Source organism: Monodelphis domestica, chromosome 5 (assembly GCF_027887165.1).
Source record: "Monodelphis domestica isolate mMonDom1 chromosome 5, mMonDom1.pri, whole genome shotgun sequence".
In the NCBI taxonomy this organism is placed as follows: domain Eukaryota; kingdom Metazoa; phylum Chordata; class Mammalia; order Didelphimorphia; family Didelphidae; genus Monodelphis; species Monodelphis domestica.
The window spans coordinates 193,296,453-193,323,363 of record NC_077231.1 but is presented as its reverse complement, the minus strand read 5'-3'; the positions used below and the strand labels follow the sequence as shown (position 1 = coordinate 193,323,363).

The 26,911-nt window shown below is 35.4% G+C and overlaps 1 protein-coding gene and 1 long non-coding RNA gene across 3 annotated transcripts in view; one reads left to right on the top strand and one right to left on the bottom strand.

Moving 5' to 3' along the window:
- SLC13A1 (solute carrier family 13 member 1) overlaps positions 1-26,911 on the top strand; it is a 105,871-nt gene that overhangs the window by 44,885 nt on the left and 34,075 nt on the right. For both annotated transcript variants that reach the window (XM_007504224.3, XM_007504223.3), the window contains 5 exons: positions 6,747-6,883; positions 9,245-9,432; positions 10,954-11,011; positions 11,093-11,141; positions 23,126-23,277. In XM_007504224.3, the coding sequence (XP_007504286.1) occupies positions 6,747-6,883; positions 9,245-9,432; positions 10,954-11,011; positions 11,093-11,141; positions 23,126-23,277 (584 nt within the window). The remainder of the gene's footprint in view (positions 1-6,746; positions 6,884-9,244; positions 9,433-10,953; positions 11,012-11,092; positions 11,142-23,125; positions 23,278-26,911) is intronic.
- Positions 68-26,911, bottom strand: part of LOC130454587 (uncharacterized) — a 54,517-nt gene continuing 27,673 nt past the window's right edge. The window contains exons 2-3 of the long non-coding RNA XR_008912285.1: positions 1,189-1,235; positions 68-533 (exon numbers count right to left, since the gene is read on the bottom strand). This is a non-coding gene — a long non-coding RNA (uncharacterized LOC130454587). The remainder of the gene's footprint in view (positions 534-1,188; positions 1,236-26,911) is intronic.

The following is a 26,911-nucleotide window of genomic DNA, read 5'->3' as shown; positions in this document are numbered from 1 at the left end:
TCTCCCCAGAAACCTGCCATTTCACAAGATAAAGGCAAATTAAGTTTCACATGTATTTCTATTTTGTTCTTGCTGAGAGGAGTTTATTCACGCTGAGAGGTGTACAATTTAAGGGTACCCGTCTGAAGAAAATGGATTCGGTCTCCCATTAAAAGCATGAAATTCGATGGTACCAGCATATATCTGTCACCTTGCAGTCTCTGAGAGTCAACCAGGGCATGACAGCTGTCTAAACAGAGCAGCTACAGCAGGGAAGGGAGAGAGTGCTCAAAGTTCAAGATGGTCGTTTTTGCAATTCATTACCTTTGGAGTTCTGCCTGAACTCACGGTTGCAATCTGCAGCTTCTCATCTGTTCTCCAATTTGTCTAGATTTAAAAAAATGTAGGAGAATGTCTCACAGTGCTGGATATGTGTGTCCTTTGTGATGGGTTGTCCAGGGGTACTTCTCTTGGTGGTTCCAATTTGACTTTTGGTAAGTATTGTATCTCTTCCCCACACTTTCTTCTATCCTTGGTCCCTTCTGTTCTGGAGCCTTCCCATTCCGAGGTAGAAGGAGAGGGAAAGGGAGAAAGAGGTTATTTTTGTTGTTTGTTGTTTTTTCCATTTCTTTAATCCCTACTTGGCCAAGAAAGCCAAGATCTATAATTCAAAAAGTCTCTCTAGTACCTCAAATTGATATATAGCTCCAGAGTATGAAGGGAATTTGTATAGAATGAGAGTCCACATAGTCTCAGAAGTGGAGTACCAAATTGCTAATTCCAGGTTTACTGGCTTGTAGAGGATAGGGGTGGCAGCCTTGGTGGAAGTCTGGAAATGGTACTGTCATTCAAAAATATATCTTTTATATCTCACTAACTATGCATTTATCTGGCTTAACAAGATCAGATTTCTAAAAATGCAAATATTCCATTGGGAAGGTCAAATTCATCCATTATAAAAAAAGTTCAGATTTCCAGCTGAGATCAAGCAGGACCATGGTAGGAATGGGAAATGGGATGGGTGGTCCAGTTGGGTAAGGTATCACAAGGGTGCTCTAGGAGACCACAAACTTCATCAAGGTACCAAAAAAGGGGATGGGCGATATCAACAGCTGGAATTCCACAAGACAAACACAAGAAGTAACAAAAGGTAGTAAGAAAGAGAGAATTTCTGGTGGTTGAATAAGGCCAAAGAAAACCTTTACCTACCTTCCAATTTTTCAGGGGTGGCATCTGTCAGAACTGTCACTGAATCCCTTTGGACAGACATAGCAAACAAGTTATAAGTTAAAGATATCTGGTACAAGATTTCTTTGTTCACAAAGGTGTTATTGTTGTCCTAAGAGCACATTATCATTAAAATGTCGAATTGGAAGGGAATTAGAGCATCCAGACTAATGGTATCAAACTCAAACATAAACTTGGGCCATTGACCTTGCATGAGTATCTCGGGACTTCAGAGTGACACAGATGACCACATATTAACATGATCTATGTTTGATAATATTTTATTTGTTTTATTAAATATTTTCTACTTACATTTTAATCGAAAGTGATGCCAGTCTTAATATCATTTATACCTTTTTTTCTAGCCCAGAGTCCCACTATGGAATTTAGGAGTCTTCACTATAATAATTCTGACAGAGAAGGGGAGAGGGAATAAACATTTATATAGTTCCTATTATGTGCTAAGTGCTTTTCCGATATTACCTTATTCCATCCTGACAACACCCCTTTGAGGTAGGTACTAGTACTATACCTGTTTTGCAGTTGAGGAAAAAGTCAAATAAAGCTTAAATGACTTGCCCAGGGTCACAGCTAAAAGTGTCTGAGGTTGGGTTTGAACTCATTTTCTTGACTCCAGTTCTAACAATCTGTCCACTGCAATACTTATCTGTAAGAAGTGGTTTACTGTCAGATGTGGTCTGTCAGCCTGCCTGAGCAGCACATCCAGGGATGAAAGATTCACTGTGTATTTATGTTTTATAGGACATTTCTACATATTTAGCTATTTGTCTCTGTAACAAACACTTTTGTAGTATGAAATTGTTCTTCCAAATAACAGCAAAAATTCTTGCTATTAGACATTTGAAGATAGATAGATATTATGACCCCGATTAGCCTTTGCTAGGTTCACCTTGCCCAGTTCTTTCCATCCATGTCTCATTTGTCATGATTTCTACGTACTTCGCTAATCTGACTGCCCTCCCTGTTTTGTTGGAATCATTAAAGTTGTACTACTCAAAACTGATTACTGTATTATAGATGTTTGACCAGTGCAGGATACATCTGGACTTCATATCTCTTGAACTATAGATTGTATTTCTATCAGTATTTCGCAAGACTATACTTTTTGTTTTTTGCTGACATTCTGAACCTAAATATAAGAATTTCTATATATTTCTTAAAAAGTTAATCCTTATTTTTATTCATAATTACCTATAGAGACCTTTTAAAAATTCATTTTGATCTAGTAATTAACGCTATTGGGTTTATTTCCTAAAGCGATCAAGGAAAAAGGAAAAGAAACTATATGTTCTAAAATATTTATAACTGTGTTTTATATGGTGGCAAATAACTGGAACCTGAAGGAATGTCTATCAATTGGGGAATGACTGAAGAAGCTCAGGAATAGGATTCCTATTGTGCCATAAGAAATGACAAACAAGATAATTACAAAACATCCTGGAAAGACTTATATAAAGTGATGCAGAGTGAAGTGGTCAAACCTGAAGAATATTTAACATTTACATTTACATACATTAACAACAATAATGTCTGATGTAAAACTGTGAATGATCTAATTATTACCAGCAAGGAAAGAATCTAGGACAACTAGAAGGAACTCATGATGAAAAAGTATATTCATCACCATAGAAGTAATAGATGGAGTCCAAATGCAAATTGAAACATATCATCCTTTATTTTATTTCCTTCCTAAATTTTTATCTAGTGTAAGCAATATTTGTTTTATTTTATAACATGAAAAACATAGAAATATGCATTATGTAATTATGAATAAATTAAAATTATATTACCTGCCTTCTTGGGGAGGGGGAAGGAATAATAGGAAAGAAGAAAAATAAGAGAGATAAAGATTTTTTGGACAGAGATAATGAGGAAATTTGTTTCTCTTGGGTATGCATATTTATCATAACTTATTAAATATTTATAACAAAGCATATGCATTATATTATTGTTATGTTACATGTTATATATATATAATAAAAATAACTAACCTCCCCTCACTTTCATGATTGAGTATGCTTTCCTTCCTCATTTTAAATCAATCTATCATTCAGTCATAAAGCACTTAGTAAGTAATGACTACATGCTCAAGTATTGTGCTAGACACTAGAGACATAGTCATTTTGTGTCATCTTCAGATATTATAAGCATGCTTATTATTGTATCTTCATCAAATTCACTGATTAAAAAATATTGAATAAAAAGGTCCACAGTTACATGATGTGGTACTCTACCAGGTCCTCCCTCCAGGAGCACATCAGGCCATGATTATTCAGGCAGAGTTTTTCATCCACGTGGAAACTAAGAAAAGGTTGAACATTTACACCCCACTGAGCCCAGCCACACATTTGAATCAAACCAACAAATATATCTGAATATCTTCCATGAGTGTTGGAAATAAAGATTACCCATTTTTCGTATTCTACTATTTCATTTAGTATATTATGGATGACCAATGAATGTTATTTTGTGATAACCCTATACACTCAGAGCCTCTTCTTCCTCTCTTCTCACTCTTTTCTGAATCCACTATAATCTGGCTTCTGAACTCACCACCCAATTAAAAATTCTTGCTTCAATGATCTCTTGATTGACAAATTTAATTAGGCTTTAGCATTTGGCTACCTTGACCATTTTTCCTCCAGAATAGCAAATCAAATAGATTTTGCTATGGATTTTTGTGACACTTATTTCTCTCTATGATCAACCATGCCATGCCCACTATTTGTATGTGATACTAAGACTCAGGACAGACTGAAGGATAAGATCCTTTTATCTTTTTCTCTATTTTTCTCTCTCTTGATGATCTCATCAGTTCTATTATCATCTATTTGCAGATTTTCAATATCCAAGTGTACTATGAGAAGATATTACTTGATGCCTTTGAACATTGTGGAAAGGAAACTAGACTAACAGTTTGTGTGGGGGAGGGCCAACTGGGAGTGGCAGTTGGGTCTTGTGACTAGCACTTCCTTCCTGCTAGGGGGGGGGGGGGACTTGCGTCCTGGTGGAGGAGAGGGGAGCTTGGTCAGCCCAGTCTGGAGTGGCATGCTCTTCTTGGTTCAGCCCAAAGACACAGGCTTCTGAAGGTTAGAATTGTTCTTGTTTGCTTTCTGTGTACTGCTAAGATTCTGAATTAGAACAACAAAAGTAGACGGGAGTGGGAGAGACTCTCCGCCAGCCTCTGGGGCCTGGCCTCAGGTCTGAAACTGAGGAAAACTCCAATCCCACCTAGTTATTAAACTTTTTGTTATTTGAATTCATAGTCAGATAAGTGGACTATCTTTTCTGGTCATAGAGGGAGCTGAACTTCAGTTTCAGTCATTCAAAGACAAATCGTCCTTATTGGACCCCTGCTGTTTCCTCTCAGCAGGGGGCATCTCCCTCCCTTGCCTCACCAAGCAATATTCCCTCTCTCCCCTTAACTCCTCATTAACCCTATACAAACCTCCCATTATTCCCCATTTATCCTCCTGTTTTCCAATTCCCATTTCCCTTCCCAATAAATATTACAACATACCATGTAGCTCCTCAACTCTTTTTTAATCTATTTTTTGAGTGGGAAACTTGATTTTTGACTTTGTGATGTACTTATGTTATGTTTTTATAATTTTTTTTGGTAGAGAGAATACTCATATGGGTATGACTTAGTTTCTCCAGGTACATATTCATTTGGTTATTGAACAAAGACTACATATTTAGACTGTCAACAATTTAATTCATCTTTGTAGATTATCTAAAAATGTGTGATTCTTACCACTTTTAGTTCCCTTTTCTGTCATTCCACCAAAGAAGGGAATCACATAGTATTGAAGGGTATTAGAATCTCTTTCATAGGTCACAGTGGCCCAATGTCCATCTCCTAATAGCCACCTTTCTGTTACTATCTCTACCCATTTAGCATGGCAGATATTCAGATATCTCCCTATTTCTGAAATCAGAAATACTTGAAGCCTTTCAAATTTGTTTGAAACTACTAGAGTTTATGTTTCACCAGCCTATACTTTAAAGACCAAGAGTCAAATCTATATCATATTGTAATCACAACTTACCTTTATATAGTTCTCTAGCCTTTTAAAATGTTTTTGTACATATTATCATAAGTTTGAATGATTAAATGCAATTGGGAATACTTTTTATGGAGGCAGTCTGAAAACTTTTTTTTGAAATCATTAGAAATTTTATTTGACATGCCAAGTTTGCTTGAAAATTCTTGGACTTCTTAAAAAAATAACATCTTTATTTTCATCAACCGTAGCTTTCCTTTGTAATCCTATATATTTTATTTTTATTAATTTACAAACATTATTCTGAAAAGGTTAAACTGTAAGTTTAACCCTTCTGACAGAGGTGTGCATATTTCATTAAAAAAGGTTAAAAACATCTTATTTAAGTCATCATATATTTTTTTAACTTCTTTTACCTTCCAGACTATTAGACTAAGAAAATAAATGCATCTGCCTGTGGCTAATTTTATTTTACAGACTCAGGTTGCAATGAAAACAATATGATAAGGGATGAAATGGGAGGTAGAAGAAATTAAATTTCTCCATTATCTCTGGCACCTGATTCCTGTTAGGATCTTGGGCTATGGGCCAAAGCTTATTTGCATGGCTTAATTACCTAGAGAATTAGTAGCAGTGCTTTTAACAGACCAAATATTTGGTTTTTGGCCAGCCATTGTCTTGGGTTATAATTATAACTCACATTTCTATACTGCTTTAGACCTTTCAATTTGATCCTAACATTGGTAAGGAAGGTAGTACAGACAAGGCTAACTCTAGAAAAAAACTGTGAGATCGGCACAATTGGCCTTTATTTGATATCATCTCATTTCTCTTCAGATACTTTCCCTTCTTGAAACCTCACACAAATTTAACCCTTCCCCAAATATCAGACCTTCCCTGACTTCCTCATTTTGTTGAAATTCTTGTTGTCCACTGACTGCTGTCCAAATTCAGGTTTTCATGAATTTTCCAGATCTCTACAGATATAAGAGATTTAACAGATCTGAGTGTTCTTCAAATTTTGTTTTGTACCATGGAACCCTTGGGTGGTCCAAGGAAACCTATGGCCACCACATTTTACATATTGGGATACTAAGTCATAGATGTGACTTGCCTGAAGTCATACTAGTGGATGACAGAGGTAGAAGTCAAGTTTTTTAACTTGTAGTTTAGTGTTCTTTTCATCTATTCTATATTGATCTGAAATTCTCAATTAAAAAAAAAACATATACACATTTGCCCTAATCAAACTAAGAGATTTTGTAATTGAAGGTTAAGGTGAAGAGCTGAGTAAGCCCTCTCTTTTATTGTACAATGTTATGATATTTGACCCTCATAAATGTGGCACTTTATCTAATTAATCAAAATGACCGTGAAAAGCAAACGGAGAAAACCAGAGTTCTCCAACATTACGTAAAAATGGGATCAAAAATTTACTCTTGGACTGTTTTAAATTACAGCTATTGTCAAAGAAAATTATAACCCTAATAATAGACTTAATTGTAATTTCAGGTGGCATCTGCTTATTTCAAAGATTTTCACCTATTGCTAATTGGAGTCATCTGTTTGGCAACATCAATAGAAAAATGGAATTTACACAAGAGAATAGCTTTAAGATTGGTGATGATGGTGGGTGTGAACCCTGCATGGTAAGTCTTCAATTTGCTACTCCCAAGCCTTTATTTTGAACAGAACATTTTGTGCAAAACAAATAAGCCCATAAGTAATGTACAGACAGAGAATTTTTTTGTGTCACAGCATAATTCCTGACCCTTTTTCTTTCCCTCTGCTGAAATGAAACTGGTAAGAGATGCATTCTAGGACTGGAGAGGGAACTTTTCCCCCTTTCCACTGTAGTTCTAATTATAGAGAAGTTAGGATAAATGCCCTCCTCTATCTCACCTTTTCTCTCTCACTGAAAGCCAATATGGAGAAAAGCACTGAACCATGGCAGACAAGAATGATAGCCTTCAAAATTGTTTCCAAGTAGACTGTTTCTGGACTGGTTATATTGTACTCATGGCAGATATAACACTGATCTTTGATCCTTCATCATCCTCTGTAAGGATATCAGGATCAGGAGAAAGTGAAAAGAAGACTTGAATAATTCTTAGGTAAAATTTTCACCTTTTTAAGCCAGCAGGAGAAAAATGAATGTCTACCTGTTTCATCTATAGAACATGAAATAATACATCCTTTTTTTTTCATTGAAGGGCTAACTTATTTTTCTTTCATTGAATTAACAAATTAGAGACAAATACAGTCTACCACTTTGTAAGGTCATGGTTACAAGGAGAGCAAGAGCTTCCAACCTCAGAGGTATCAAAGGAATAACTTTATGCTCTAAGACATTCTTTATTTGAATGTCATAAAATGGTATTGAGTTTAATGTAAAAATCCATTTCAGGTTAGATATCCATTGGTGTGCTATTTTGAATTATGAAGTTAAGTACTTTCCTAAAAGTGCTCAAAGGGGATCATTTTGTGTTCGTGTGTTTTATTGGTGCTCTTCAAAGCAAAGGTGCTTTGTTCCCTGAAATTAAAAAAAAATTTAATGGAAATTTCTACATCAAAAGGAAATACTCTTTAGGATGTGAAAGTTGAGCTGACCCAAAGGACAGATGAAGCATCACTGAGAAAAAAGAAGAGAAATCACAATGTCCCTTTTCCTTGCACTACCAATAACTCAGATGTTTTAATTGATTGCCAGGGGGAACCCCTTTAGCTATGTGGTTGAGGAGCTGCTTAATTGGAGGGTTTTTTCCTCCTCAAAGAGTATTAACTAGAGCTATTGTTTCTCTTCAATGCCATTTGCTGAAGGGTCCATTAATGGCTTGCCAGCATCATGAGTAAAATGTGCTATATCTTTTGAGCTTATATTTTCATTGTGATTTAACTTTGTATTAAAAATATTTTTTGCTTGTGCCAGACTGGTTTGTGATAACCAGTGTAGTGATCACCACATCCAAGAGGGTATAATCTACTTCATATATATATTTCTAAACCATTTAGACAATTTCCCAAGATTATGGGAAGCACCAAATGATTTTGGGGGAGACAGTCTACTTATAATGGGTTAGATCTTGGCTAAGTATATGTGCATTATTAAAGTCTATGTAGAATATTCTAAGGAATTGTATGTAACCATGTTTTAAAGGAAGTGGGGAAACTACTTAATAAAGAAGTAGAATAGGACTAACTCTTGACAATCCATTTTAAGGGAGAATAGGAAGAGCAAAGTAAACAGTAATTCAATGACAACTCCAAGATTACATTTTGATCATACTTTATACCCTTTATTGTTGCCATATTTTGTGCCAGAATGGTTTACAAACAGAACAATTGATTTGTTTTCATTGATCCTCCCTTCCTTATTCCTTTCTTGCTAGACATTTTAATAAGCAGAGGAATACTCAATATGTAAAGAGAAGAAATCTGAAGCGATGTGACATGGTTGATAGAGCATTACATTTGGATAACCTGAGTTCAAATCCATACATTACCACTTTCTACTTGTGTGATTTTAATCTTTTAAGCTCTCTTTTAATTTAATATTTTAATCTCTTCGGTACTCTGTTTTTTCACCTATAAAACAAGGGATCCTAGTTAGGTGATTTTAGAGTTCACTTTCACTTATAGTTGCTCTATAATCAGCTTCCCCAATTTAAAAGCTGACTTCTTTGTTGTCATGGATAGTAACTAGAGTTAAGGATGGTCTTTGTTCAGTGGTAGTCAGATATATATGTAATCTGAGGAAATGTGTCTCTATTCCCAAATTCATAGGTCAGTGAAGCCACTAGGATAATTGTCCTCATGGCATTGTGCCATGATTTTTTGGATTCTGCATGGCCTGAATTGGATTCATAGTTCCCCATCTTGGTAGAATACTAATGATTTGTGATTTTGAAAGGCTATTTTTCAATCCACATTGAACATTCCTTATAATGATATAATATTTGGTTAACCAATCCCAATGGAACAATAACAGACTAAAGACCCTTTCATTTCAGGCTTACGCTGGGGTTCATGATCAGCACTGCCTTCTTGTCTATGTGGCTTAGCAACACCTCTACTGCTGCCATGGTGATGCCCATCGTAGAGGCTGTAGCTCAGCAGATCATCAGTGCTGAAGCAGAGATTGATGCCACACAAATGACTTATTTCAGTGGATCTACCAACAATGGATTCGAAATTGATGGTATTGAGTTTTAATAAGGCCACAGTGAGGTCTACTAGGGGAAGGAACCTAAAACTCGGGAATTCTGGGCTGCATTCCCAGTTAAGCTGTCAGTGGACTTTTGTGACAGAGGCTCTCACACACTCTTCAGCCTGGCACTTTTCTTATGTGCCAGCCTCTGTTATACTTTGTAACTAACATTTCTACATCTCAGTCTCTTTATCTGTACTGAAAGGAACCACATTATATTTATGCACAAAAGATTCTACTGGCAATCAATACTTTTATTTATACTATGGAGGTAGTTATAATATACATAGTTCAAAGAATATTCAATAAGAGGATAGGTTCAAATTCAGGTTCTGCCATTTACTATTAGTGGGCCACTGCAGAATTTGTTTACTGTTTTCTCTTATCTGAAGGAGGACTATTGCTACTTTTACTACTTTAGAAAGTTGTAAAGAAAGTACTTTTGTAAACTGCTATATAGAAGTAAGCTACTCTTATTCAGGATCAGATCAACACACTTCAAATTAGAAGGGACAATTGAGCTCATCTGTTTCAACTTCTCATTTTATAAATGAGCAAAATGAATCTTAGATAATTTAAGCAAAATATTTAAATTCTTACATGTAGCAGATAGTAGGGCAGAGATTGGAACTCAGGTCTCGACTCTAAATTCAGAATTATTTCCATTTTATCTTACTGCCTTATTCAATATGCATTTATCAGTGATTTATTAAATGCCTACTCCTTGCAAATGCCATGTTAGGCATTGAGGGAGATAGAAAATCTAGATAAAATATTTTCTCTGTTTTCTTGGAATTTGCCATCTAGCAGAGGCATTATATAAGGAAAGATAGTAAGAATCTACAGTATCTTTTATATGGTAAGTTCCTGGAAAAATAGCAAATTAAAGTGCTAGATGGAGAGTGAAAGTTAAGGTCAGTACCAACATGGGGAATCAGGAAGGCTACATCAAAGAAGTAGCATTGGAGTTGGACTTTAAAGAAACAATGGAATTCAGTAAGCAGAGGGAAAGATTGGGGTATTCCAGTGATAGAAAGGGAAAAATAGTGGTAAAAATGGCCATGATAGGAACAAGACTGGTTCACTTCTATACCTATCATCTATTCTTCTAATGAAATGTCCTCATTTCTTCATCTATAGATCCTAACCCCCAGTCTCTCCCTTCCTGAGTTAAACCTAGGAGCAGTCTATGATCTGCAGTCTCATAATCTCTCTGCACTCAACCCAGCAATTACCATAGTTGCTCCTGATTGATAGAATATCCTCATGTGAAACATTAATGGTAGCCATTTACATCTGCCTTCTCTCAAAACCAAGGAGAAACCTGAGGAGGAGTTTATGTTTATCAAAGTTGATTGCCTTATTAAACTGCTGAATAAAGACTATTTTCTTGGTAGAATTTATTTTCATTCTACCAATTCTTCTCTTTTCATGCCTCTCTCTCCAATCCTGCCTTCCTGTTAAGATGCCTATTTTATTTAAATTGTCTTTCTTTCAATTAATATCTTGTAGCAAGTGATAATTTCCCTGAAAAAAATGAGCTGAAAGAAAAAGCCCCTCCAATTTCAAGGTAAATAGCATAAATTCTTTGATTCAAATTTTCCAAATCACATTTCAACAAAATTATGACCTGTGGCAATTTATTTTTCAGACACAATAATGATGCAAGGAAAACTTTGGGCAAGATGGAAATGGAAAAGGTACATCAAATTTGATTCTTTCTAAACAAGTTTCTATGACATCAGTATGCTTGGTAGGCAGATAGTTGGATATATATTTCTAAACTCACATAGCAAAGTGAAAGTTGTTTTGTTTCCCTAAGTCAACCTGGTATCCTCAGGCTCCATTCAGCCTCAAAGGTAGATTTTTAAAAATTTCCCAGCTAGTAACTATTTTTCCACCTCAGAAAAAAATGTCATTAGTTTTTTACACACCCACCAGCATCATAATGACGGCAAAGAGAATCTAAAAATGGTATTAAGCCCATGACTGGCATTTTTTTAAACTGAGATTTTGCTTGTTAAGCAGTCCGATTTTAAGTAAGCTTTCATCCACTTCTTTCCTATTTTGAGTGTGGGGGATATTGTTAATCTTCATCGAAGGTTATAAAGCCTAATTATGAGTCTAACGATGGAAAATGTTTCTATAGTTACTAGAGAGCTGAATTTATGATGTAATAGTGTATATGTAGGTTTAAAGAAGTAGCTACTGTCAAATATAAGATGGGAGAATTGCCAGAAATATCTCTAGATATTGAAGAAAGAAAATCTAGAAATATATCTCAGCAAATTCATTTCTCAAAATAAATCAATATGCTATATCTAATATAAAAATTCTCTACTGAGTTTCTTTGGGAACAATATATTCTAAGCCCACTGAAAAAAAATATTGAATAGCAATAGACCTGTGGTAACCACGGTATTGGAAATAGGAGTGAGGGAGACATTACTTTCTTCTACCCTATAATGCATTGATAGATAGCTCATTGTGGTGAGGGGAAAGAATTGTTGCTCACAGAAATCTTAACAGCAGATTTTTGTTTTGTTATAAAGAAAAAAAATGCACTGAAAACTATACCCAAAGTTGTATGAATTGAGAACTTTTTTTAGGATCTAAAATGATATCTAAATATTGCTTTAAGACTCATAAACTACACATAGATAAAAATCATTTAATTCTGAAGTTTTATATTACTTGAAAAAATTTTGACCTTTGATTTCATCTCAGTAGGGAGCTCCAAGTGAGACACATTTTCTAGCTTTGCATATTGCTACCTTCTGTGTAATTTAGTCTTAAAAAGTATCTTGGGCTAAGCAATACCACTTATCCAATTTCAATAATTTTAATGAATTTTTAAAAAATTAAGACATCTATAAGGTCTATGAAAGGTCAATTTAAACATTCTTTTCATAAACCATTCTTAGAGCTTAAAAACTTGACAAATAGGCTGGGACCTATGCTTTAGAAAAGGAAAAAGTAGAAAAGGGAGATGAGTTGAAAGTGATTGCATTTGTCCAGGTGTTAGCTTATAAAATTTCAAACAAGACTTGTGAATATGAGATGCTAGCATAGATGTAGGGAATTACTACAAAGGAAGCAATGAAAGAACTTAATGATTATATAGACCAAGAAAGGAGTGGAGGTTGAGGATGTCTTCAAGGTTTTGAGTTAAAAAAACAACAACTTTAAAATATTTTAGTAGCTCATAAAGTTAGGGCAGGGTTGAAAAATACTTCAATGATGCATACTTTATTTTCAAAGAATTTTGTGTATATGTGTGTGTGACTCCACACATGTATATATTTATAGACATATATATATATAATATGTATCTATGTATACACATATATAGACACACACTGAACTATCATTTTTTCCTTATTTCCTTATATAAATTCTTATGAGAATTTCTCTTTTTGGGAATTTCTCATATAGAAAATCCCTCCATAAGTGCAGACTGATAAGTCATGTAAAACTTAGTCCTCATGAATTGCTTAGGAGAATTTAGAACTTAAGTGATCCTCTCATTATCACACAGCTTCTATGAATCAGACCATTTGAATGCACATTTTTTTACTTTAGCACCAACCTCTATTCATTAGCTTATACTGTCCCTTTTACACTAACAAGTGAAATTTCATTTTTAATGCTTTGATACATTGATAGATCACTGCTCTTTTCTATGTGGGTAGTTCTCTAAAGAGCAAAGTTATAAGCCATCTACTTATCCTGTGCAACTTTTGTCCAGGATTTTCAGTAAACCCTTTCCAAGTAGTTCACCCATTAGTATAGGAGATGGATTCCTTCTAGGCAGCTTGATGATACATGGTTACTCTTGAGATCTGTAGACTGTATATCACCTTCCTTGTTCTCAATACATGATTGAGCTACCTCCTCTTTCAGAAAAAAACATCTTTTTGATATCTTTTATACTGTTTTCCTCATAATTTGTTGTTGTTGTTGATGATGATGTGCCTTGTTCTACTCACTTGTGTGCTTCTCTCTTGCCATTTGGACAATCTGAAGCTTTAATTTCTCAGTGACTTGTATGACTTGTGGCTATAACACATTAATAGACTTTTTTTACCCATATCTGTGATTTCATTTGTTTGATAAAATTTCCAGTCAGGAAACTCATTTTTCCAATGTTCTCTTCCAATGTCTCACTGTGGGTATTAAGGTTACCCAAGGTTGTTGGAGACTATGTTAAAGAATACAAGTTCTGGTATATTCTACTATGTTGAAAAGACTTCAAGTACATTCTAGATACAGATTGCATATGCTTTTTGAGAGCTAACCTGGGTTGTCATGGAAAGGCTTTTCACCAGTAGGACTGAATACCTGGTAATGGGTTCTTTGGCAATGGAGACTCCTGAAACAAAGAAAATCACAAACTAGGCTTTGGTCCTATCTGGCCACTTTTACTTCTACTAAGGATCACACAAACTTTTAGATTTTGGGCATTCTCTGACCCCTTCAACCATTGCTGTTGTTTTAAATATATAGTCTACATATAGAGTCCTAGTAGACATACATATTAAGCCAGGAATCAAAAGACAAAGGAAAGATGGAACTGAAGGGAAGAACTCACAGACTAGCCTGAAGAAGAAAGTGAAAGTTAATGTGTCATAAAGCCACATTTAGAGAATAAGGAGGTAAATGGAACAATGAATAAAAAAAATAGTTACTACTATGCAATAAACACTGTATGAAGCACTGGTGATACATTTGCAAAAGGGGAACAGTTCTGTATTAAGGAATTTTTGTCTGAAGGATCACAGGAATTGGTGATTGGGGTTATTAGGGTAATTAATTAATTGTTATACCTTTCCAGAAGCAATATTCACATTGATTGGAATACTGTTCCCAGAGCAAAAGATTGAAAGTGGTGGTAATAGAAGAGGGGAAAGGTAGGATGGATTTGGATTATGTACTTGGTGAGAAGGCAGATGGCAGGATGTCCAGGGTAGATAATTGGATGAATATATAGCATGCTAGATACATGGGTTGGCTGAGTTAACACTTGATCACTCACCAATCAGCATTGTTCAACCACAGGGTAGGGATAGAAGAGAAGAGGACCTCTGGGGATCCAAACTAAAGAGTCCTGATGTATGTGGAGAAAAGGGAGGAATAAATGGAGACCCTTCTCCATTTAGATATGTAGATAGTAGATATGCCCTGAGTACGGCTGCATTTAGATTACTTAGACATACAGGATGTAGATATTTTCCTGGTTGCCACGGCAGTATTGAGAACATAAACTTTCCCTAAGTTTTTCCCTAAGTATTTATTCTTTGAAGTAATGATATAGAAGGCTGGCAAGTTCTAAGACAATTCTTTGAAAACCTCGTCAGTCCAAGGTGTAGTGGAATTATCATGGGAGGCGGAGGAAGAGATAAAGGGGGAAGGTGCAGCAAATAGAGCAAAAAAGGTTTGAAATTAATTCAAAAAGGAAATATTGATGGCTAATTTGGGCTCCAATTGATGCCAGGGGAACAAATGAGAATGTAACTGCAAGCTGCATGAATATTTCTACTAGAAAATGATTTTTAACTCTATTATGAAGAATTTAACAAGAGGGAACATTCTAATTAAATTATAATTTCAATGTGCTCAAAGACTAGTGAAGAGCACAATGAAACTAGAAAAAGAGTCTCAGTACTGGAATTTTAATTCTCCTACATAATACCTTAGTGACCTTGGGTTTTCTTGGTGGCCTCAGTTTCCTCATTTATAAAATTAGTGGAGTTATCACCTCAAACATCCTTTTCTGCTAATAATTATAATTAATAATAGTTAAAGCTAGCATTTTTATAGTACTTTCAGGTTTGCAAAACACTTTACAAAATTTGTCTTATTTGATCCTCACAAGAACAAGGGGGATGCTATCCTCATTTTGTAGACAAGGAATCTATTGTCAAATAGCTAGGAAGTGTCTGAGACCAGATTTGAATTTAGGTGTTCTTGATTGGGGCAATTAGGAGGCACAGTGGATAGACTACTGGGCCTGCAATCAATAAAACCCAAGTTTAAATCCAGCCTCAGACATTAATTGTGTGACCATGGCCAAGTCCCTAAACCTTTTTGCCTCAGTTTCCTCAACTCTAAAATGAGCTGCAGAAGGAAATGGCAAACCACTCCAGTATCTTTATGAAAAGTTAGCCATGACTCTAAAATGACTGAACAACAATTTCTTGATTCCAAGGCCAGATTTTTATTTATTAGGTCATTTAGCTGCTTTTCAGCTCTCTATATTATGAAATCCAACCCCTCCAAATACACAGCCATATATATATATGATTGCTTTGTTCTGACCATCCATGTCATCTTTAAATGAAAAAGCATAAGAGTACATCCATTTTTTGAGAGATTCTCAGATTCCTTAAATTCCTAAGAAACTATAAAAACAGTGGTAAGAAATAATGATTACTTTTGCCCATTGCACACACTTAAATCTTGATCTGCAAACTAAAATACTGAAGGGAGAAAAAAAATCCCCTAAGGGAAAAATCACTTTTTGCTTTAAGAGAAAATGTTGCTGTGGGATTTGAGTGCTATCATCACAGTTTAGCTCATGTGCTCTCTCCTAAAAAAACAAAAAACAAAAAAAACACTCTTTCCTGATCCCCTAATTGTTAGTGCTCTCCTCCTCCTCCAATTACCTTGTATGTCCTTTCATGTTTCCTTGTTGTCTCCCCTGAGTAGAATGTAAACTCCCTGAGGGCATGGATTATTTATTATTTTGTGTCTGTATTCCTGGTACTACTCATGGTGCCTTTCACATAGTAGGCACTTAGTAGATATTGATTGGATTGGATTTTGGGGACTAGAACAAATCCTTCTATTAGGAGCTATAGACTGAATTGAAAAGAGCTTTGACAATTATCAAAACCAGCCCCTTCATTTTACATATGAGAAAACCACAAGCCTCATAAGTTAATTGAAGTATTCAAAGTCACATAGCTAGTGCATGGGAAATCTAGCCACAGAATCAAGATCTCCCCAGTCTGGCTGGTTGTTTTATCCATTATGACATACTGACTCAAATTTCCCAGTTCTTCAAAGAATGCCATACAAGCAACACTTAAGAACAAAAGTATTTAATGATTGGGGAAAAAAAATCCTCATAGAAACCTCTGACAAAGGTCTAATTACTCAAATTTATAAAGAGCTAAATCAATTGTACAAAAAAACCCAAGCCATTCTCCAATTGATAAATGGGCAAGGGACATGGATAGGCAGTTCTCAGATAAAGAAATCAAAACTATTAATAAGCACATGAAGAAGTGTTCTAAATCTCTTATAATCAGAGAGATGCAAATCAAAACAACTCTGAGGTATCACCCAACACCTAGCAGATTGGCCAACATGACAGCAAAGGAAAGTAATGAATGCTGGAGGGGATGTGGCAAAGTAGGGACATTAATTCATTGCTGGTGGAGTTGTGAACTGATCCAACCATTCTGGAGGGCAATTTGGAACTATGCTCAAAGGGCGATAAAGACTGTCTGCCCTTTGATCCAGCTATAGCACTGCCGGGTTTGTACCCCAAAGAGATAATAAGGAAAAAGACTTGTATAAGAATATTCATAGCTGCGCTCTTTGTGGTGGCCCAAAATTGGAAAACAAGGGGATGCCCTTCAATTGGGGAATGGCTGGACAAATTGTGGTATTTGTTGGTGATGGAATATTATTGTGCTAAAAGGAATAATAAAGTGGAGGAATTCCATGGAGACTGGAACGACCTCCAGGAAGTGATGCAGAGTGAGAGGAGCAGAACCAGGAGAACATTGTACACAGAGACTGATACACTGTGGTACAATCGAACGTAATGGACTTCTCCATTAGTGGCAATGCAATGTCCCTGAACAATCTGCAGGGATCTAAAAAACACTATCCATAAGCAGAGGACAAACTGTGGAAGTAGAAACACCGAGGAAAAGCAACTGCCTGACTACAGGGGTTGAGGGGACATGTCAGAGGAGAGACTCTGAATGAACACTCTAATGCAAATACTAACAACATGGCAATGGGTTCGAATCGAGAACACAGTGGAATCACGCGTCGGCTATGGGGGGGAGAAGGAAAAGAAAATGATCTTTGTCTCTAATGAATAATGCTTGGAAATGATCAAATAAAATATTATTTTAAAAAAGTATTTAATGATATCAGTGAATAGTATAATGAGTTCTGGCAAATAATGAGACAAATTCTGTTACCTTATGATGGCTCAGGACATTATCAGGGGCTGAGGGATAAAAGAGAAGGCCAGTTTGTCCAGTGGAGCTCAGTTCCAATTTGTATGGTGACCTCTGGGCTCTAGTTTGCTGTCTTATCTCTTCCTGCCCCCATTTTGCTTTTGTTAATGCCTGGGCCTCTCTAAATGAAAGAGCAAGCAAGCTAACTTCATTATAGAGGATCACAGTGTACAAAATGAAATGTAGGAGCCACTGATACAGGAAATATTTTTTATTTTGTTCTAAAATTTCCAATTCAGCAACTTTTCATTCTTTGATTTATTTATTTAATTCAGTTTCACATTTCTTAAGAAACTATTATGTATAAAACACTATGCTAGATTCTAGGGGAGATACAAAGTTTAAGTAAAATCTGGCCTCTGCCCCTTATGCAATTTTAAGTATATTATGGAAATATGATACTTATATAATTTATCATACAATGTAGTAAATGAGAAATTTGCAGAAATTTCTAAATGAGATCCTTCAGGATGTGGTAATAGATAATTTATTCATTCCCCAGGAAATTCTTATACACTTCAGGAGCTTATATTCCATTGGGAAAATAAGTCCTTACAAAACTAGATCAAAGGAGGCAACTAGGTGGCTCAGTGGATTGAGATCTAGGCTGAGAGATGGAAAGTCCTGAGTTCAAATGTGGCCTCAAACTCTTCCTAGCTGTGTAATCTTGCACAAGTAATAACCCCTATTGCCTAGCCCTTATTTCTCTTCTGTATTGGATCTGATATACATTATCAATTCTAAGATGAAAGGCAAGCTTTTAGGGAAAAAAAAGTAAATCAAAATAATCTTTTTGGAGAACTACTGTCAACAGAGTACATGTATTGGGATCAGGAAAGGTCTTACATAGGAAGTAATCTAAGTTTTAAAGGAAATTAGAATTTTTAAGAGGTGAAGAAAATGCATTCTAGGCTTTTTTGGCCTCAGGAACAACTCCTGCAGGGTCTCTAAGACTGGAGATGACATGTCATGTGTGGCAAGAAATAACATTGACCATTTTGGTCCATAGTACCTGAAAGAATTAATGTCTTTGTGCATATGGGAGGTTAGAAGAAGAATGTGTCAGGAAGCAGGTTGGAGCTATGTAAAGGACTTTAAATTATGAAAAAAAGGAATTTGTATTTGATTTTAAAGGTAATTGGGAGACATTGGAGCTTCTTTAACAGAGGACTAACTCTGTCAAACTTATGCTTTGGGAATATCAGTTTGATAGCTATATGAAAGATGAATTAGAGAAGGGAGAAATTTGAAGCAAGGAAACTAGGAAATTTTTGTTATTAACCAAGTGAAAGGTATTGACTTGAACTAGAACAGCAGTCATACAAGTGAAGAGAACTGATTTCAAAGATATTGTGGAGGTAGAAGCAATATTATTATTCAATTAACTAGATATAGGAGATCAAAAGAGAAGGCAGAATCATGGATTATTCTGAGGTCAAAATCCTGGGCAATTGGAAGAATGATAATTATCCTTGATAGTAACAAGAAAATTAGATAGAAAAGTCGGGTGTGGGTGTATGTGTGTGTTAGATAATGCTTGGGACACATTTAATTTAAACTTCCCATGAGATATTAAGTTGCCAATTACCAGTATTATATTCTAATCTGGATCAACTAGGTGGCTCATGCGATAGTGTGCTAGTCCTGGAGTCAAGAAGACTCATCTACCCAAGTTCAAATCTGGCCTCAGACACTAGCTCTGTGATTCTGGACAAGTCATTTAAACCTGTTTATTTCAACTCCTCTTTTATAAAATAATCTGGAGAAGAAAATAGCAAATCTCTTCAGTTTCTTTTCCCAGAATCGCCAGTATCTTTGCCAAGACCCAAATGAAGTCATAAAATGTCAGAGGTCACTAAAACAATTGGACACCAACAATTACTAATTTCCTAATTACTACCAGGTCAGTTAGTGATGAGGGATTGGAACTCAGGAGAAAGATGTGGATTGAATATATAGATTTGAATGTCATGTTCATAGAGATGGAGTGTATTAGGTTACTATCACTTGGAAGATAGCAAGTGAACAAATATGTGAGATATTATAGAAGTAGAAATGGATAGGTCTTTGTAATCAATTATGCAGATGAGAAATAGGATATAGTTGAAGATAATACTCTTGAATATTCAAATTAACTTGTCATTTTATCAGTTCAGGATTTGCCCCTAGTGAAGATCACAGCCCATCTACATCTATCTATCCTGTGCAACTAACATGCATATCTTTCTTTTTTTTAAATTTTTATTTGGTCAATTGCAAACATTATTCCTTGGTTAAAAAAATCACATTCTATTCCCCCCTCCCCTCCACCCACCCCTCCCATAGCTGGCACGAAATTCCACTGGGTATTACATGTGTCCTTGATCAGAACTCATTTCCATGTTGTTGGTGTTTGCATTAGGATGTTCATTTAGTCTACATCCACAGCCATATCCCCTAAACCCATGTATTCAATCAGTTGTTTTTCTTCTGTGTTTCTACTCCCATTGTTTTTCCTCTGAATGTGGAAAGTGTTCTTTCTCATAGATCCCTTCCGGTTGTTCAGGATCACTGCATTGCCACTAATGGAGAAGTCCCTTACATTCAATTGTACCACAGTGTATCTGTCTTTGTGTACAGTGTTCTCCTGGTTCTGCTCCTTTCCCTTGGCATCACTTCCTGGAGGTTGTTCTGGTTCCCATGGAATTCCTCCACTTCATTATTCCTTTGAGCACAATAGTATTCCATCACCAACAGATACCACAATTTGTTCAGCCATTCCCCAATTGAAGGGCATCCACTCATTTTCCAAATTTTTGCCACCACAAAAAGTACAGCTATGAATATTCTTGTACAAGTCTTTTTCATTATTATCTCTTTGGGGTACAAACCCAGCAGTGCTATGGCTGGGTCAAAGGGCAGACAGTCTTTTATCACCCTTTGGGCATAGTTCCAAATTGCCCTCCAGAATGGTTAGATCAATTCCCAACTCCACCAGCAATGAATTCATGTCCCAACTTTGCCACATCCCCTCCAGCATTCATTACTTTCCTTTGCTGTCATGATAGCCAATCTGCTAGGTGTGAGAAGGTACCTCAGAGTTGTTTTGATTTGCATCTCTTTGGTTATAAGAGATTTAGAACACTTCTTCATGTGCTTATTAATAGTTTTGATTTCTTTATCTGAAAACTGCCTATCCATGTCCCTTGTCCATTTATCAATTGGAGAATGGCTTGTTTTTTTGTACAATTGATATAGCTCTTTATAAATTTGAGTAATTAGACCTTTGTCAGAGGTTTTTGTTATGAAGATTGTTTCCCAATTTGTTGCTTCCCTTCTAATTTTGCTTACATTGGTTTTGTTTGTACAAAACCTTTTTAATTTGATGTAATCAAAATTATTGATTTTACTTTTTGTGACTCTATCTAAGTCTTGTTTGGTTTTAAACTCTTTCCCTTCCCAAAGGTCTGACATGTATACTATTCTGTGTTCACCTAATTTATTTATAGTTTCCTTCTTTATGTTCAAGTCATTCACCCATTCTGAGTTTATCTTGGTGTAGGGTGTGAGGTGTTGATCCAAGTCTAATCTCTCCCACACTGTCTTCCAATTTTCCCAGCAGTTTTTTTTTATCAAAAAGTGGGTTTTCATCCCAAAAGTTGGGATCTTTGGGCTTGTCATAGACTGTCTTGCTGAGGTCACTTGCCCCAAGTATATTCCACTGATCCTCCTTTCTGTCTCTAATCCAGTACCAAATTGTTTTGATAACCACTGCTTTATTGTATAGTTTGAGATCTGGTACTGCAAGGCAACCTTCCATTGCATTTTTTTTCATTATTTTCCTGGATATCATTGCTCTTTTGTTCTTCCAAATGAACTTTGTTATGTTTTTTTTTTTAATTCAGTAAAAAAGTATTTTGGAAGTTTGATGGGTATGGCACTAAATAAATAAATTAATTTGGGTAGCATGGTCATTTTTATTAAGTTAGCTTGTCCTACCCATGACCAGTTAATATGCATATCATTCTAAGAGTCCAGCACAATGGGATCAACTCAACACAATGGAATCCTTTCTTACTAGTTAATATTTTAAGAGTTTCAGTTGAGCATTCTCATCATTTACCTATCATCCCTCCCTCTCACCACATAACTAACCTATTTTCTGTATCATACAATTCCTTGATGACATCCTTTGATACTCTTTTTCTTAGGAGCTCATTATTAGTTTTGTGTTGCAGTCTGATTCCACTTATTGGGCACCTTGTCATTGGCTTCCTTGTCATATTCACCTTTAGTTTTCCAAAGGCTGTTATGTTTTGAGTATTTTTGCCATGCTAGAACACCAAAAAAGGTCTGAATTGAAAAGATAGACTCTTGATATTTTTGGAAGCTTGGGATCAATGAAAGTACTTTTCAATTCCCCAAAACAATCCAACCCACTTTTTTCTTCCTTTCTAAACTCTGGATCCAGTTTATTGTCCATCTTTCTCTATCCCAGATAGATATGCTATTTGACAAACTCTATAGGGTGTAGACATGTTTTCATATATAGGCAATCTCGATTCTTCATCCATCCAGTCTTTCCTGTTTGTATGCAAAAGCCAAACTCCTTTCTATAATTATGCAATTCTTCCCAGAGGTTTTGTAACATCTTAGGATTTCATGCATTAGTCAAAATGTCAACATCTAGTGGGATAGACTGGGATCCGTGTTGATGGAGGAAGTTCCCAAATTAGAAAGTTTCCCAAGTTGACAAAATCATAATTCCTTTTCATATTCACACATACAAAAGTCAGAAAAATCTATTTTTTGTTTCATAATTCTATCATAAAATGATCTTTTACTCCTTATTGAATTTATTTATTTATATTTCTCAATAGAATCAATTTCTAACTTTATTTTATTAAAGATTTCTAAATATTTTTCCTTGTAAAGTATTTAGGGAAAACTAGTATCCAATATGGAAACTAAACTTTATCTTCAGGTAAAACGTGTTGCAAAAGAAATTAATTTTACTTTAGGAGAGATGTTGCCTCTGGGCCTGTCTTCCAATTAAGTAGGAATTAAAAGGTTAATATAGTTGAGTGTTCTTGTCTCTCCCTGCCAGGCTGAACATTACCATATCCATCATGACTTTTGGCAGGACTGTACTCTCCTATAAGATATCCCTCCTTTGTCAATGTAGTTAAAGACTAGAATTCTAAGCTGGCTAGCTTTTATATTTGTGTGACAATTTAGATGTTTTCAACCCGAATATTATTAGCACTGACATAATGATATTAATGGAAGGATAAATGGGAGAAGAGCTTGTATTTCTGCAATATGTCATGGTTTACAAACACTTTCACTACCACATCTGTGAGAGTGATATGCCCTGCTTATTATTATTAGGGATATTATAAAGACTTTTCTCATAGAAATGCTTCATTTTTGCTCTTGCACAGAATTCAGAAGCTGGAAGAAGATATCGGACAAAGAAGGACCACATGATGTGCAAATTGATGTGTCTGTCCATTGCTTATTCTTCTACCATTGGAGGGCTGACCACTATTACAGGCACATCTACCAACTTGATCTTTGCTGAGCATTTCAATTTGTAAGTAAAATATGAGCTGGTGAGTTTACGCTTAGAAAATCCCTGACTTATCAAAATTCACTAATGATTTCTAAATTATAAATGGGTAGCATAGAAATCTAAGTCTAGACCTATTACCTTTGTTTACTCCCTCTCCTCTAAATCTAGATAATCACAGTCCAGTTCAGAAGTAGGTGTGATTTCTCTAGGACTTTCTTTTATGTCAATAGTTACCAAGTTACTGCTGTTGCTCAAGAGTATCCACCCAGCAGAGCTTAAGGGAAGAGATGTGCTTTTATATTACAAATTTATTTTCCTTTTAAAAATTGGTTAGGTATAGTTTAAATAGTATTAACATTCTACTTCAGGCTTCTCATGGACTCAATAGTACCTTGAATAGCAGTGATATGTATGAGATCTGGAAAGGACAATAAACAGAATTCCAGGTAGATCCATTGGGTCATATGAAAGCCAGAGGTCTAAACCAGACTAAGATTAGAGTTGAGTGCTCAGAGGAGTGACTCAGAAGGATTAAGTGGCAGGGTGCTGGCTGAATTCTGAAAGCAGGATATCCAGATGCTTTTAAACAATATATTCAATTACTTCCAATATCAAAGATGTTTGTCCAAAGTGAGTCGGTACAAGTCCAAATGTCATGAAGTTGGAGGAAGTTCAAGTGGATGTTTAATTAAGAATCTGGCAGGAGTATCAAGATTTAGTCTTGGAAAGACAGGAATACAGATGTAGGAAATTCAGCTTATGGGAGTTGGAAAAAGCAGAGAATCAGTAATTAGCAATTTTAATATGAACTCCCATTTACTGAGGCCTTGAACGAAAAAGATACAGGAGAGGAGAAATGAGGAACAACACTCAATGAGTAGAGAAATTGGACTTAGGACAATGATTCAATTAATTTTACTTAATATTCAATATGGATAAAAACAAGACTTGTCATTTCATTGGTTTTCTATATGGAAACCCCATGGAAGGAAACATCTTCTACTAATGTAAGTTGCCATCTTCTCTGCAACTTATACTCTTAGAGAACCACCTAGTACATAAAGATTTTAAGAGATTTGGCCAAATTACCAAAGCAAGAATGTGTCAGAGGTGATTGTTAATACTAGATCTTCCTGGCTTTGAGCCAATCTTTCTATACATTACTACACTGTCTATATGTAAAATGTGTGTTCAATTCAATTCAACTAACATTTATTGACCATTACTTAACATATTGAATAAGACATTGCAAAAGGTGCTATATGGGAACATAAATAAGAAAACAAAATTCTTGACTTCAAGAAACGTATACTCTAGTAGAAGTAGTATAGACATGTAGACATGATGAAAATAGCACTCATTTTTGAGTCATAGGGCATGAGTTCAAATCTGAGGACTGAAGCTTGCAACAGTTATCTTTAGCAAAACATTTATTGTTTGTAGGGCTAAATTTCCTCATCTATAAAAGGAGACGGTTGGACTAGATGATTTTTAAGGTCCCTTGCAACTTTTGTATGGGAGACAATAAATCATATACATAAATCAATATAGTACAAAACAAGAATTTAAAAGTACTTGAAGGACACAAAAAAAGCATTATGGGAATTCAAGAGAAGGAAGAATCATTTCTGGCTTGGGTAGATCAGGGAAAGCTACCTGAAAGATGAAGCATATGAATGGAAACTTGAGAGAAGTTGAAATTGAACTGGCAAAAATATGAAGTGAGAAGTTTTTAGAAAGAGGGATTAGAACGAGGAAAGAAACATCTGGATGTAATTAAGAAATATTGACTAAACTGATTTGGCATTGGATATATCAAGAGTGGCACAGAGAGTTGAACAAGTAGATTGGGATTACAGGGCAACCACTGGATTAGAAGGCATTTTAAAGACAAAGGAATTAGATTAAGGGGAAAGAACAGTTGTTTGGGAACCAATAGATCAGTTTAGATGCTAGATATTGGACACTTACTACCTGTATGATTGTGGGTCATTTAACTTTTCAGGAATTCAGCTTCTGTCATCTGTAAGGTGAGGAGTTGGGATGAGAAAGCCTGTCAGGTTACTTTTGCCTCTAAATATTTGATTTTATGCTATTAATAAAAGCTTTTCATCATGAAGAGGCCAAGATTTTGAGTTGGGTTTTCTAAAGAAAAAAAAACATCCAGAAATTATTCTAATCATGGGGATTTGTCAAAAGGCCAAATGTCACAAAAAAAGAAGATAATATGGAGGTCACAAGTTGAAATCTTTAAATTCTATGATGTAGTTTCTTTGCATTTTCTTTAACCATAGGATAGCTTTTACCATAAAGGATAGTATACAATTTGAAATAAATTATCTTCTGACATATAAAATGCTAAAAACTAAAATGTAGGAGCTTAAAAGTATGAGAAGAAAAGTGGGAACTCTTGTTCTGTGTCCTGAAAACTGGAACTGGGGATGGTGATTACCCTTTGATTCCAAATTAGCTGCCACATCACCTGTTGATGTCCTTGATATTCTCTTGATACATTACTTAGCATCTCTTTTAGCAATGCCAATGCTTATTTTGTCAGTTTTTATTTTGAGTGTCCCATGGGTTTTTTCAAAGCTCAGATTCAATGTTTGTTTCTGACACCTGCATTTAGTCAAAAAGGGCCATTATTTAAAAAGATTCAGAAATGGGAAAGATTAGACAACTTGTTCTCAAAATATAAATCAGATAGAGGAATCCTTTGCTTCCTAATTGACTCCAAGTGGCTACTAATTTACTTAGATTCAAAATAGCTGGTGCATACTTTACTAATTCACCAAATGCTTAGTGAACATGGCATGTAAATAGTACAGTAGGAAGAGTACAGAATTTGTAGTGAAGAAGACTCATTAAAATCCTGCCTTAGACTCTAGCTGTGTGATTTGGGCAAATCACTTAATGTTTCTTCTTAGTCTCTTCATCTACAAAGTGAGAGGATTGTACTCAATTGGCTGCAAGGTCTCTTCAGATCAAAACCTATGATGCTATGAGTTACCACATCCATGGTACTTAAAGTAGAGGTGAATAACTATTAGGTTCCTTAAGAATTTCACAATCTAGTTGGGGAGTTGAGTAGAGAGGAGTTTCCACATGGACTTTTTTAAAAGTAAAGGCTATGCTTTGAAGATAAATTAGCTGCTTAAATTAATGATTGGCTATCTCATAGAAACCACAAAGTTCTTTGGGAACTAGAGAAAGTCTACTGACCTCTTATTTATTTAATCTTTACAGTAGACAATGAAATTGTTCTGTTAAAAAGTTCAGTTCAATACACAACTTATTAAACAATAAGATTTGATCACAGACAAATGTATCTAACTGTCTCAGATTGGCTGGTTTTTTCCAATTATGATAAGCTTGACAATTCACAGAGAGAGAGAAAGCATACATTTTTGTATGAAATTTTTCTTTGGTAGATCCAGCCCAAGTGGGGGAAAATGACCTTAGCTATGGATAAAATGATCACGGTATAACTGGTCAAACTAAACCACAGTCACTAGTTGTGTGTCTCATCTTTTTGATATATAACTAGAAAGTCATCAGAGGCAGTTGCGTTTCTGACAGCTGTATAACATTAATGAGAGAGCACTAATTATCTGAGTTTGTTGAAAATATCTTACATGCTCTGTCTATTGGTCTC